Below are 12,092 nucleotides of genomic sequence, written 5' to 3' on the forward strand. Positions count from 1 at the left end.
ATACAAATACACAAGATTGCAGCAATATGTGTGGACTACATGTCACATTCTGTTTGATGTGAACAGTCATAGTGCTTCTAAGGCAACAACAATATAAGCAACAAAAGTTAGCACTAATGTCTGAAATTTTTATTTGTGGGCAGTACGATTTACTCTTCCTTATATTCTCCCTCCCACAGTCACATTCTGAGGCTAGAAATATCCATAAGTAGTAGATAAAAATTCAGATGGTGGTGGAGAAATGCAGCAGGTGGAGGAAAGGATCAGCCCTCTGTCACTCTTGCTCACTACTTAATAGCTTCTAGGCAACAACCCGAATTTGATCATGCAGAATTTCTGGTCTCCTATGCTGCTTTACATACAACTTCATTTTCACTCATGATAGCAACCTCACAGAACAGGACCACATATCTGCAGGGGGCATGCTCCTGAACATTGATAATAGTGGATTCTAATGAAACGAAGGTTATCTGGCCTAAGAATACAACAGAATAATTCTGGAGGACCTAGAATATGCCTAGAGAAGACATACTGGTCTCGGGGGTATGACAGTCACACTATAATGGACATACTGGTCTCAGGGGTATGACAGTTACACTATAATGTCTATTTGCTCTTCAAATTGTTCCTTGCTTATGTTGACCCAATCACAGAGTCTTCTCAGCAAGACTGATTCAGAGTAGGTTAGCCATTACTTTTCCAAGGCTGAATGGTGATTTGAGCCCTGGTCTCTAGGAGTTCTAGTCCCATACAAACCACTGTGCCATCTTGATTCAATAGTCTGCATTTACCAGTTAATGCCTAGATGTAACCCAAAATGCTTTTAGGAGGCGTACAAAGTTATGTATCTCTACTGCCATTCTTTCCCTGCACAGCTACATGAGTTATGCCAGTTCACTCACTTGACTTTCCTGCTGTCACTTTTGTTGATGGAGCCTTGTCTCAGGGAGCTGAGGATGCTGGAGTGCTTGCGTTTTCTAGGTCGCCCTGGTCCCCGTCGAGCTGGACTCCGGGAGCTTTCATCTCGCCTATAGGCAAAAGCCACAATGAACACCGAGATAAAGGGTGAGAGCTTCCCAGCTCCCACTTGGCAGTCCCTACGTAGACTTTCAGATGCTGAGCATGGCTGGTCTACAAGACTTAAAAGGTTCCTGGTGCAAATGCAACACTTGCCTATTCTGCAGCCTTCAGAAGCTATAGAAAGGCCAGCCCACAGATGAGCTGTTCTTTCACACTCTTGCCCTCCTCCTGTTCTTAATGCTAGTATGCCTTTCCAACATGCCTTCAAGAAAGCAGGTCCAGCACCACTTGCTAGGAACCTGTTGTGAGTAATGAAGAGACACTCACTCATGGTCATGTCGCCTCTGCAATTTGGCCAGTTCCCGCTGTTTTTCCTTGTAGCGCCGCTGTAGTTCTGCTAGACGCATACGCATCTCTACTTCCTGTGTGTCCAAGTTCTCAATGGCGGCTTTCAAAGGGCAAACCTGTAATACAAAGAAGGAGGCCTCATGGTGATGGTGGAAAGCAAGGGACTATGGTGTGTGCCTTGATTCCTGTTTTGTATGTGTGCCTTCTTTTTTCCTATGTGGATGAAAACTGAGGAACAGGTACACTCCTGAGCTGAAAAACAGTGCTATTGAAGGCTAACTGGTTACTCTTGCATGCTGGAAAGATGAAGTTCAGATGGCAACAATCAAGAGCTTCCATACTCATCTCACTGGGCCTTGATGGTAGAGAGTAAGAAATAAGCCACCACTCCCCAGAGAAAAAAGTTATCCAGTGGTAAATTATGTGTGGTTTATAATAAATACAAAGTCCCAACAGCTTACCCAGGCAGCTGAGAGTCTTTATCAGGGGGAGTTTCATTAGATAAGAAGGCTAAAAATGCAACAAGTTCAATGGAGCAGAACATTATGTGACGCAAGAAGAAACCAAACACAATGCTTCTAATTTTGTCTGGTTAACACTAGAACCATGTCAGAATTGAATGCTGTGATAGTGGGACTCTGGAGGTGGCTTTCTGCTTTAGCCGCTTGTTCTATCAGTAATGCCCAGGAGCAAAATACTTACAGGCTTGGTCTTAGGGGTCCAGTTGTATTTGCGACGGGAGACCCGTGTGCGAGGAGGCATTTCTACACAAGGCGCAGCTTCAGCTAAATTGAGGAGTTCAGGTGGGCTGCTCTCCAGGCCAGTTGCCTCCACAAGGGCCCAGGCTGCAGCAAGTGTGGCCAGGCTTTGCAGATTGAATGCTGCCAAGTCTTCATCCAGCACTGTGAAAAATAGAGAAATTTAGTCCTGGAGAAAAAAAACATTCTCTTCGACAGAATATTAACATATATGGCATGTACACATACAGATAATATAGATGTTACACTAGTCTACATACATCCCATGCATATAAAAGTGCAAGTCTCACCCAGAGCTTATGATTATGATTTTGTGATCCAAACTTTGTGCCCTCTTTGTAGACTTCTTAAAGTCCAAACTTATTTCCTGTGATTGGGTATCTTGGATGGAGCCAGTGTGGTGTAGTGGTTTTAGTATTGGACTACAACTCTAGAGACCAGAATTCAATTCCCCAGTTAGCCATGGGAGTTCACTGAGCAAATAACACATTTTCAGACACAGAAAACCACAGATAAGGTTATCTTAAGGTAGTCATAAGTCAGAAATCACTTGTAAGCAGACAACAACAAATATATCTTGGACTTGTTTCTAACCTGTATCCCACAGATCTACTTTTCCAGGTAAACTCCTCTTCCTTTCTCAAATGTATTTGATTATTGGGTTACCATATCTGCTTTGAAGGGTCGGAGGTTGTAGTAGAAGGCTATCCTTAGTATAGGAAGAACTCCAGTTTAGATCATTTGCACACAAGATTTAACTGCCCTTATTTCTACTCAGAGCCTGGAACTTCTGGGCACAATATGAGGTTTATTGCAGGTGCATACCCCATATCTTTTCAGGCAGAGGGGAAGCTATTGATGTGCCATGTGTGACAGCAAGGAATCCAAGTAAGCCATTTGAGTCAAGAGGCAGCAACACAGATCTGGCCTGTAGGGAAAGGGGCCTCACAGAGCAGCAACAGGGCTAGAACAAGATTCTGGGAGAAGTCATGCCCAGAAAGGAGGGTTTAAAGTGAAATATAATTGGATTGCTGTGAGTTTTGTGGGTTGTATGCCATGTTCCAGAAGCATTCTCTCCTGAAGGTTTGCCAACATCTATGGTTGGCATCCTCAGTGGTTGTGAGGTATATTGGAATATAATTACAGACTATGCATTTAAAAGTCCCATGAGATGAAATGAAGACAGAAGAGGGGGAAGGAATGGCACAGACAAAATTTGGTGTCTTTGTGTATACCTATATATACATATAGACACACTCTGCGAATGAGCCTACGCACACGTGCAAGTAGCAATGCAGTGAAGTCTTTGCATGTGGTTTCCGTTACACTGTGGGCAAAGAACAGTTCTGGTATGTGTGCAGAAACCGTTTGTATATGGATGAAAAGTACAGACTTTGCTTAGCCACAGGGAGAGATAACCATCTGCACATGTGGGTTGATGTAGACCCCTCCTTTGTGGAGGCAGGAAATAGAAAGCTTAAAAATGGCAACAGAAAGGTATAGCGACTATTTTTAAAAGGGGAAACTTTCACTGTTTTCATCCTGCTGATTATTTTTGCAAGCCTACGACAGTCAAACACTCTATCCCATAGAGATTTTGAAAGAAAAAGACATTAAATTAACCCTAAAGCAGCCCCTCTCACTGTAAAGCATTTGGTAGCCCTTACCAGATGAACACAGCAACATTTTTCCCAGCCCTGTAACTTTTACTTACAGGCCCATTACATATCTCCATGCTGCTACAATTCAGGAACCATAATTCCTTTCTCCACATTGCTTTCTATACACAGAACAGAATGATGGTCTCAAAGCATATTGCTTCTTAGGTTTAGCCTGGAAGGCGTAAACATTTTCCATTCGTAACAATCAGGAGATATGATAGCTTGTAGCCCACATTATAAAGGTGCCTCAAGGCTGGATTGAACCCTTTTTTCATAGCACGGCGCAACTAGAGTGGAGCTTTGAAAATCTTTTTGGACTACAACTCCAAGGCTCCCCCAGCTATCATGACTATTTCCCATTGACCCAGGTAACAGATGTTAGATCAATCTTTGGTCACATGGATCCAAAGATATCATTCCCACATTCCAGATCACTCTCGATACCACAAAAGCTGGGTGATTGCAGTCCTCTACTCCTGGCTAGATTATGTACTTCCAGTACATAATAGCAAGGTCTTCCTAAAGTGAGTACTGTCTATCCAGTGGCCTTTGGGAGCACCCAGACAGGACCTGAAGGCAAGAGGAGATGTGTAGTTCTGTTGGGTTATTAGGCAAGAAGGTGGCTTTTTCAAGGAAAGGAGGCCGAAGAGTGAAATGTATTTGTTAAGTTTACTCAATCCGTTTGTCAGGTGGAGACAAGCAACAGACAGGTGCTGATTTAATTATGTTTCTATCAACAGAATTGAGAGCAATAGATGAAATAGGAGAGTGGCTGTCTTTCTAACCAGCTGCATGCCTAGTCAATGAGGCCAAGTAGGCAGATTTTCTGGTAGTTCTTGACCTTCTATTGCCTAGTGTGAAACCTTGAGGCTACTGTTATAATAGTGATTTTCCTGCATCAGCCAGGACTTGCACTAGATGGCCTCTGAGGTCTGTTTCTGCTGATTCTATGAGTCTGGGCAGGGTTGTCTGAGCAATGCAATAGGGGAGCCGAAAGGCAGGAAAATTCACAGTATTTATCAGAATGAAGCTGAACACCAGCTGTTCCACCTGACACTAAATAGCCTATTGGAACAGAGCAGGAGAATAGGCCCCAGAAAGAATGCCAACTTGTCTGTTGTATGTGCTGAAGGCAAAACCTTGGTGGACCTTTCTTCAAGGTCTGAAGAAAGATTCCAGGACTTCTGATTTTACAGACCCAAGACAATCTACACACTATGAACACATTTTCATGTTTACTTGTTTGTTCACTGTTGCCTCATAGGCACGTCCCTACCTACAGTGGGCACAAGTTGTGCTGAACTCTCCGGCTGGTCAGGAAGGCAGGGCCAGATGTTAGGACCATTGTTTGCCCTACATCTTGCTCAGTAATGAGAAGCCAGCCCTTGACAGGTTGCTTTCCTTTACTGAAAGAGTGAGTGCCCCTTAGGCACCATGAATAAAATGGGCGAAGAGGCACCAAAACAAAGGCCAAATCCTGTCTCCCTCCTGAAACTTGCAGACTCAGTGGGAAGAAAGGAATACAGTGTCAAAATGCCCCTTCACGTCCTTACCATGGAGTTCAGCGTCACAGTGCTGCCGACGGAGTTCCAGTTCAGCCAGTTCACTGAGCAGGGCAATGCCAGGAATCCCTGAGCTCCATGGAGAAGGTGAAGAAAGGGAAGGAACGGGAGAGAGAGGGGGAGACTCCAAGGCCGGGAGGTCACCCAAGTCAATACTGGCAGCAATAAGGGCATCCAGGCCACATGGTGCTATCTGCACATCAGTCTGCGGTGAGGGGACATCTGGTGAGCCAGCGTCACTCTCATCCTCCAGGCAGCCATCTTCCAGTGTTGCAGCTGGGCTATCCTCCACAGCCATCAGCTCTGGGGAAGACCCCAGAATAGGAGCATCTGTTCCAGGGTCTTCCTGGTGTTCTTGAGAGGCAGAGTCCAAGCCACCCGGGACATCCCCGACCAGCAGGGGGCAACCAGGGATCTCCTTGACCAGCTCTGTGGGGCTGGGCCTTTGGGGGTGCACAAGGATGTGGGGGGCAGGAGGGAGGGAGGGTTCCGCTTCAGTGTCCCCAGCCCCACGGGGTGGGCTGGCTTCTGCCTGGCAGCGTGGCTCCTGCTCAGGTGGGAAGGTGCGTGACTGTTCAGGCTCAGCTGCTGTGGAGACAGTTTGCATAGTGTCGGGGTCAGCTGGGTCCAGGGGTAATGGTGATGCATAGCCCAGGCCAGCCACAGGGTAGGAATAACCAGGGGGGAGATCTAGAATGAGAGAAAAAAGCACCAGAATAAGCCATGGCAAAAAGGGAGGCCTCACAGCCTATTGAGATCACCTTGGGTTCTTTAAACTGCACAAAGTATATATCAAACTCAGAAAAAAGGAACCTGTAAGCCTGGGCCCAAGTTATTAAAGTCTCCTCTAGGGATAGTGCGCAAAGACTCCCAAATTCAATTATTATAGTATGTTCAACAAATTAAAAACATTGCCTTTGTGGAGCCGGTTTTTATTGTTGTTTTAATTTATTTGCCTTTTGCAAAGTGTCTGAGGAAAATAATGGTATGAAGTACTGGGGTGAAATGGGCACTGGAGGCATGGGGACCAAGAGACGCTAAGCTCTTGATCCCAAACAGTGGAAACTCCCGATTTCCTTCTGATTCATATTTAGCTTTTGATAGGTGTTTCACACAGTCTCAATTCTTTCTGTACCACGATGAGATCTAGAAATCTGGTTTGTTATAGGATTTTGAACATGGTTTTCATATTCTGCGCATTTCCAGGCTCCAGACAGCATGGTGGCCTCAAGCTACGATAACTCAAACAGGTCAAATATGAGACCACTTACTAGTACAAGGAAGCCCATATGAGAAAAAAAAACAGCAATTTCTATATTAGGAAGGCACACTAGTTGACCTTTTGCACCCATGCAATGCCTTCCCTGCCCCCATTTTCAGCATTGACATAAATCTCTACCTGGTTCCAGTGATTTGGGGTAGTCCTGGGCTGGCTGCCCTTCAGGCTGCTTGTTCTCCACTTCAGGCCCCGTGGAGTTCTGGGAGGGCACTGGACTCACAGCAGGCGAGCGTGGCACCACAGCAGGACAGACAGGTAAAGTGCAGGGGGCAGGGCATTTAGGGGGGTGGCAACATGGAGAGAGCTTGGCTGAGCAGGCAGTTGATGGTGACAGGCCCTTTGGGGGACCATTTAAGGCAACCGCTTTGTGAGATGGTTTGAGCGGCTTCTCAGGACCAGGCATCTCCAGTTCTGGGAGTAACTCTTCAGGCTTTCTCTAAAATGGGAAAGAGATGGGTGGTCAACCAGCTGTCTTGAGAACTCAGGTGTATTTTTGTTTTTGCTACAGCGCCCAGAATGCACCAGACAGCATATTCAACATGGGACTCTGGAAAGTGCTGTCCAAAAGTATTTTATCCAAAGTGTGTCAATCTCACAGAAAGTCAGATAGGTTTAGTGGTGATAGTGTCACTAAGAATGTCTTTGACTTCTAGGTGCCTCTGATGCATTATAGTTTAAGAAAGTGACTAATAGCTATTAAGTATGTCTGTTTCTGCTTCAGATTTCTTTCAGATTGTGAGTCTCAGCTTTCCCCACCCTCATATCAAATATTTTGCTTAGAAATCCTTTTCCATTCAAAAATGACCAATCGTGCCTCCAGTACCTAACTGATCATTTTTTCATGTTTACCTTAGGCCAGTATAGTTTTTCTTCAAAAACAAAAGTCACAAGGTGATTAAGAACTGGTATGGTTCTAAAACAATGATATAGCACTACCCCAACCCCCAAATATGAGCTGGAATTGCTAATCTCAAAGGTTTTAGGGCAGTGGTTCTCAACCTGTGGGTCCCCAGATATTTTAGAATTCAACTCCCAGAAATCCTAACAGCTGGTAAACTGGCTGGGATTTCTGGGAGTTGTAGGCCAAAACACCTGGGGACCTACAGATTGAGAGCCACTGAAGTGGGATGAAAACAGGGGAGGGGGGGGGAGAGAGAGAGAGAGAGAGAGAGAGAGAGAGAGAGAGAGAGAGAGAGAGAGAGAGAGAGGGAGAGAGGGAGAGAGGGAGCGAGCCAAGCCCTGCAGTGATCCAATCCAGTTCCCTAATACCAGGCATCTGTCCACCATTACTGGATGGGAAGAAACATACTGTGGGTTCATGAAAGACATGACTACACTTAAGATGAAAACTGACTTGTGCTTCCTATTGTGGGACTTTATATTGCTTTGAACTACATATAAACAATCAGAATTTTAAACAAAAGTAAATTAAATTCAGCAGAGTTAAAAACTTAGTTCTGAAACCTCATTGCCTAAAATTAAAAGATGACTATTGGCTGAACTTCCATAATGCATATAGGCAGCAGAACTTCTTCCGCCTTAGGGCTTGGAGAATGCAAGGACCTGTGTGGACTGCAGAAAGCCCAGTTCTCTGAACACAGGAAATCTTATAAAGTCCCTTTCAAGGCTTCACCAGGCAATAGCCTCACCTCTTTTCCCCCAAAACCATCTCTGTACCTAATTTGTGGAAGCTGAGCTCCAGGAAAGTTGATTTCTGCCACCACATAATAGTGTTTCCTTTTGTGCTTGCATAAAAATCACAACATATAGCAAGCCCCAATCATGGCCCTTTGGAGTCAGCAAGTGTTCTTCCTCTTAGGATATCAATTTCCATTATTACCCACACCATGCTATTAGAAGCAGGATGTTGACCAGTATGGATCTGTAGCCAATATAACTTCCTTCGAAATGACTCAAGAGGTAACTTTCGTTCTCGGCCAGGATCTGGACAAGCACCAGAGCAAGATTGCTCACTCAGTCAAACTAACTGGAAAATCTATTGAAAGTGAGTTTGTGAGTATACACATACATACATGTGTGCATACATATGTTAGCGTGCCTTTCCTACTACATGTGGTTTGGCTTACTTAGATGAGACATCTGGAGCTATGCAGTCACCTTTTTGCAATGCACTTTGTTTTGTGTGTGTCACCCTGTGGTCTGGAATGCATGGGCTGATGTACATTAAAGCAGGCTGTGTGGGTGGTCCAGGCTTTCTTGATGCTACATGGAATAGAACAGAGCTTTGCAGGCAGAACTACTACACGGGGCTTACTCCTCAGCAGACACTTTTAAAACTAGGCTTGCTATGGAAACACTCAAATTGGGTACCTCTAACCTTAACTATTTTGCCCTATCTCTGCCTGCTTTGTCCTTGTTTCTACTCTCTCAGTCTCATCCACTGTTGGAACATAGGTCTCTCTGCTCCAGGTCATTTTCCAAGTATGTGGGCATGGGCCTTCAAGTCACTTGTCAACTTATGGGGTCCCTATGGATTTCTTAGGTAAAAAGTACTTCAGATATGATTTCCCTCTTCAATATAGCCCACAGCACCTGGTTTTCATATGCAGCCTCCCATCCCAATACTAACCAGAACTGGCCCTGATTAATTTTCAAGATCAGATGGGATCTTGTGCCTTTAAGCCAATGAAATTCCTAGTCCCAAAAAAAGATTGCCCACCCCGCTATAGAAAAAAGTATCAGATTATCATTTGATCCATACAACTGTATTTTGCCCTAACCTACAAAACACAAAGGGGTCTATTCCCGAGAAGGCTGTTTTTTCAGTCACCCAATAGGAATGGACATTATGATGGGCCATATTAGTGATGCTATTTATTTACACATTTACCTGGCTATGTGAGTGCCGCTGCACTTCCAGTGCTTGTGCTGCACGCTGTTGTTGCTGCTGCTGTTGTTGCTGCAGGGCGTAGAGTTCTTGCTGACGCAGGAACTGGGACCGGGAATAGAGTTGCCCTGTGTGCTGCAGGTGAGAGCTAGGCCCTCGGCTAGAATACATGGGTGGCCAAATTGATGCCTGATCCATCACCTCAGCTGCTGAGAGATAAGAAGGTTACTCAGAGAAGTAAACAAAGGCAGCAGAAAAAGGTCTCCCTGATACCTGAGCTGGAGAGCCACCCCTGTCTCCTCTCAACAGAGAGGAAGGTTCCCTACAACTATCTATGGCAGTGGTTCCCAACTTGTGGGTCTCCAGGTGTTTTGGTCTACAACTCCCAGAAAACCCAGCCAGTTTACCAGCTGTTAGGGTTTCTGGGAGTTTAAGACCAAAACATCTGGTGACTCACAGGTTGAGAACCACTGATCTATGACATGGGATATTGTCACCAATCCCTTTCTGATACTACTTACCCAACGTGTGGGGGGCACCATGGGCTGGAGGCTCAGACGGCAGGATGACTAGTTGTGCAGGTGGTTCTTGAGATAGGGGGAAAACTGGTTGCATGGCACTTGGCATAGAGGCTGGGAAGCCGGGCGGCAGATTCTGATGCAGAGCAGGGTGCCCAATGCCTGGAGTGGAGTTGGGGAAGAGAACATAGATGAGATGGAGAGAAAGCCCAACTCTAACTATACTCACAGCAATCTCATATTCTCTGAAGAGAAGAGAATTGCCTTCCTTTCAATGACCAAATTTCTCATGGCCACATATCATGTAAAGGAACTTGTAATACAATACTAATGTACTCATAGCAAAGCAGGTACATGTACATTCCTAATGCAGTAGAACAGTGTTTCTACCATACATGTAGTTTTATGGCAAAGAGATAATATGTTGTTGCAACTATCATGTGCCTTCAAGTAGTTTCTAACTTATGGTGAACCTAAGACATCAGATGTTTTTTGGCAAAATTTGTTCAGTGGCAGTTTGTCTGTCTCTAAGGCTGAGAGTGTGATTTGCTCAAGGTTACATAGGAGACTGCCATACCTGACTAGGGATTCAAACACTGGTTTCCAAGGTTGTGGTCCAACACTTGAACCACTGCACACTGGCTCTAGAGATCATATATCTACAAGGAAATCATCATGTAATCCCCTTAGAGATAAGGGGAATTGTCTGGAGGTGTCACCTCCACGTGTGAGTATATGCCTTCAAGTCACCTTTGGAAACCCCATGATTTTTTTCATAGGATTCTCTTAAGCAAGTGTTTGTGATTCTAAATGGTAATAAATAACAACCTTGACAGAAAAATCTGTCCTAAATCTGAAAAAGTTGCAAGCGCTGAATGGTAAGCTAGACAAGAATTCAGACTAGCTCACTGCTTACACTGTAATATTTACAAACAATGTTGTGTGTATTTGGATAGAGGATAGAGGTGTGGTAATGTTAGGTACGTAATTGTTTTCTAAGTCAGTATTTTGTAAAATGTGAAGCAGTCCCAAGCATCCATTGGATAGCAGGCTTGTCTTTGGTCCTCAAATCAATGAAACCTGGAAGGTTTGAGTGAGCTCCAAATATCTCCTCATGATCCACTCAAAACATAATAAAATGTGCACCAGTTGCAATGTGTGATTGGTGGGTCTACAACAAGTGAAGGAAAAGACAAATGAGCTAGCAGGAATGAAAGGAGGAAAACTTAAAGTGCTGTGACATCAGTGTAGAAAGTTTTAACTCTGGAATGAAGCACATGAAGGATAAGGAGACCAGCTGCTTGTAGCCAAGACCCAACTAAGCTTCTGTTTCAGTGCAGGCTGCGAAGTACACCTGAGCTCTGACTATACTGACCGTAGGAGTGTCCACCCATCCAGAGCGAAGGGCTACGGGTCCGGGGCAACCAGTGTGCGTGAGCTGGATGGGTGTGAGCTGCTGGGTCTCCTCCCAACTGGCTGGCTTGCAACGACGAACTGCCTGCAATCATCAGGTGAGGGGTAAGGTCTCCGGGGCAGCTGCTTGATGGGTGGATGCGGGCAAACTCCACTAGGTCTTTGTTATCCCTGACAGATTTTTTTAAAAAATAGATAAAACAAAGGCAGGTGAGCTGGAACAAGCCATACTAGAGGACTATAAAACATTGGCCCATCATGACATTATTTCCTTTTGTCCTTCAGGCTTCACTGTCAGAAAGTGGCAGAATTGCAAAAAATATATAAACAGGCCACCATACTGGATAAAAAATCCTTTGCCATCTGGTACCCAAACAATGCCATTCCAAACTTCATGTCACCAACATAACAAGCCCTCACAGCCATCCTTCCCAGATGTTATGTGTTGTGCCTTCAAGAGGCCACCCCAGGCTTAACACTATGTATACCCCTGCAGCCCAATATTCTTATATGGCATCCCCAGTGCATGTAGTTGAAGTAGGTCCTTACTGGAGCAGAAGGTCTCTCCCTGCAAGGCCTAGGCGCTCTTCACACAGTCGGCTCCGTTCCTCCTCAGCATCCAGGTCGATAACATGCACAGACCGTGATGCACCAGCTGTGAGAAACAGAGGAGGAAAGCATGATT

General features: G+C 45.0%; 1 protein-coding gene across 5 annotated transcripts in view; it reads right to left on the reverse strand.

Annotated features, from left to right (window-relative positions):
* bahcc1 (BAH domain and coiled-coil containing 1) overlaps nucleotides 1–12,092 on the reverse strand; it is a 139,249-nt gene that overhangs the window by 25,581 nt on the left and 101,576 nt on the right. For 4 of the 5 annotated variants that reach the window (XM_062970824.1, XM_062970822.1, XM_062970823.1 and 1 more), the window contains exons 6-14: nucleotides 11,957–12,062; nucleotides 11,370–11,578; nucleotides 9,998–10,156; nucleotides 9,480–9,685; nucleotides 6,749–7,064; nucleotides 5,341–6,039; nucleotides 2,071–2,270; nucleotides 1,348–1,484; nucleotides 903–1,028 (exon numbers count right to left, since the gene is read on the reverse strand). In XM_062970824.1, coding sequence (XP_062826894.1) covers nucleotides 903–1,028; nucleotides 1,348–1,484; nucleotides 2,071–2,270; nucleotides 5,341–6,039; nucleotides 6,749–7,064; nucleotides 9,480–9,685; nucleotides 9,998–10,156; nucleotides 11,370–11,578; nucleotides 11,957–12,062 — 2,158 coding nt within the window. The remainder of the gene's footprint in view (nucleotides 1–902; nucleotides 1,029–1,347; nucleotides 1,485–2,070; nucleotides 2,271–5,340; nucleotides 6,040–6,748; nucleotides 7,065–9,479; nucleotides 9,686–9,997; nucleotides 10,157–11,369; nucleotides 11,579–11,956; nucleotides 12,063–12,092) is intronic. The other variant, XM_062970826.1, reaches the window with a different exon arrangement.

The sequence above is a fragment of the Anolis carolinensis genome, chromosome 2 (assembly GCF_035594765.1).
Source record: "Anolis carolinensis isolate JA03-04 chromosome 2, rAnoCar3.1.pri, whole genome shotgun sequence".
Lineage (NCBI taxonomy): Eukaryota > Metazoa > Chordata > Lepidosauria > Squamata > Dactyloidae > Anolis > Anolis carolinensis.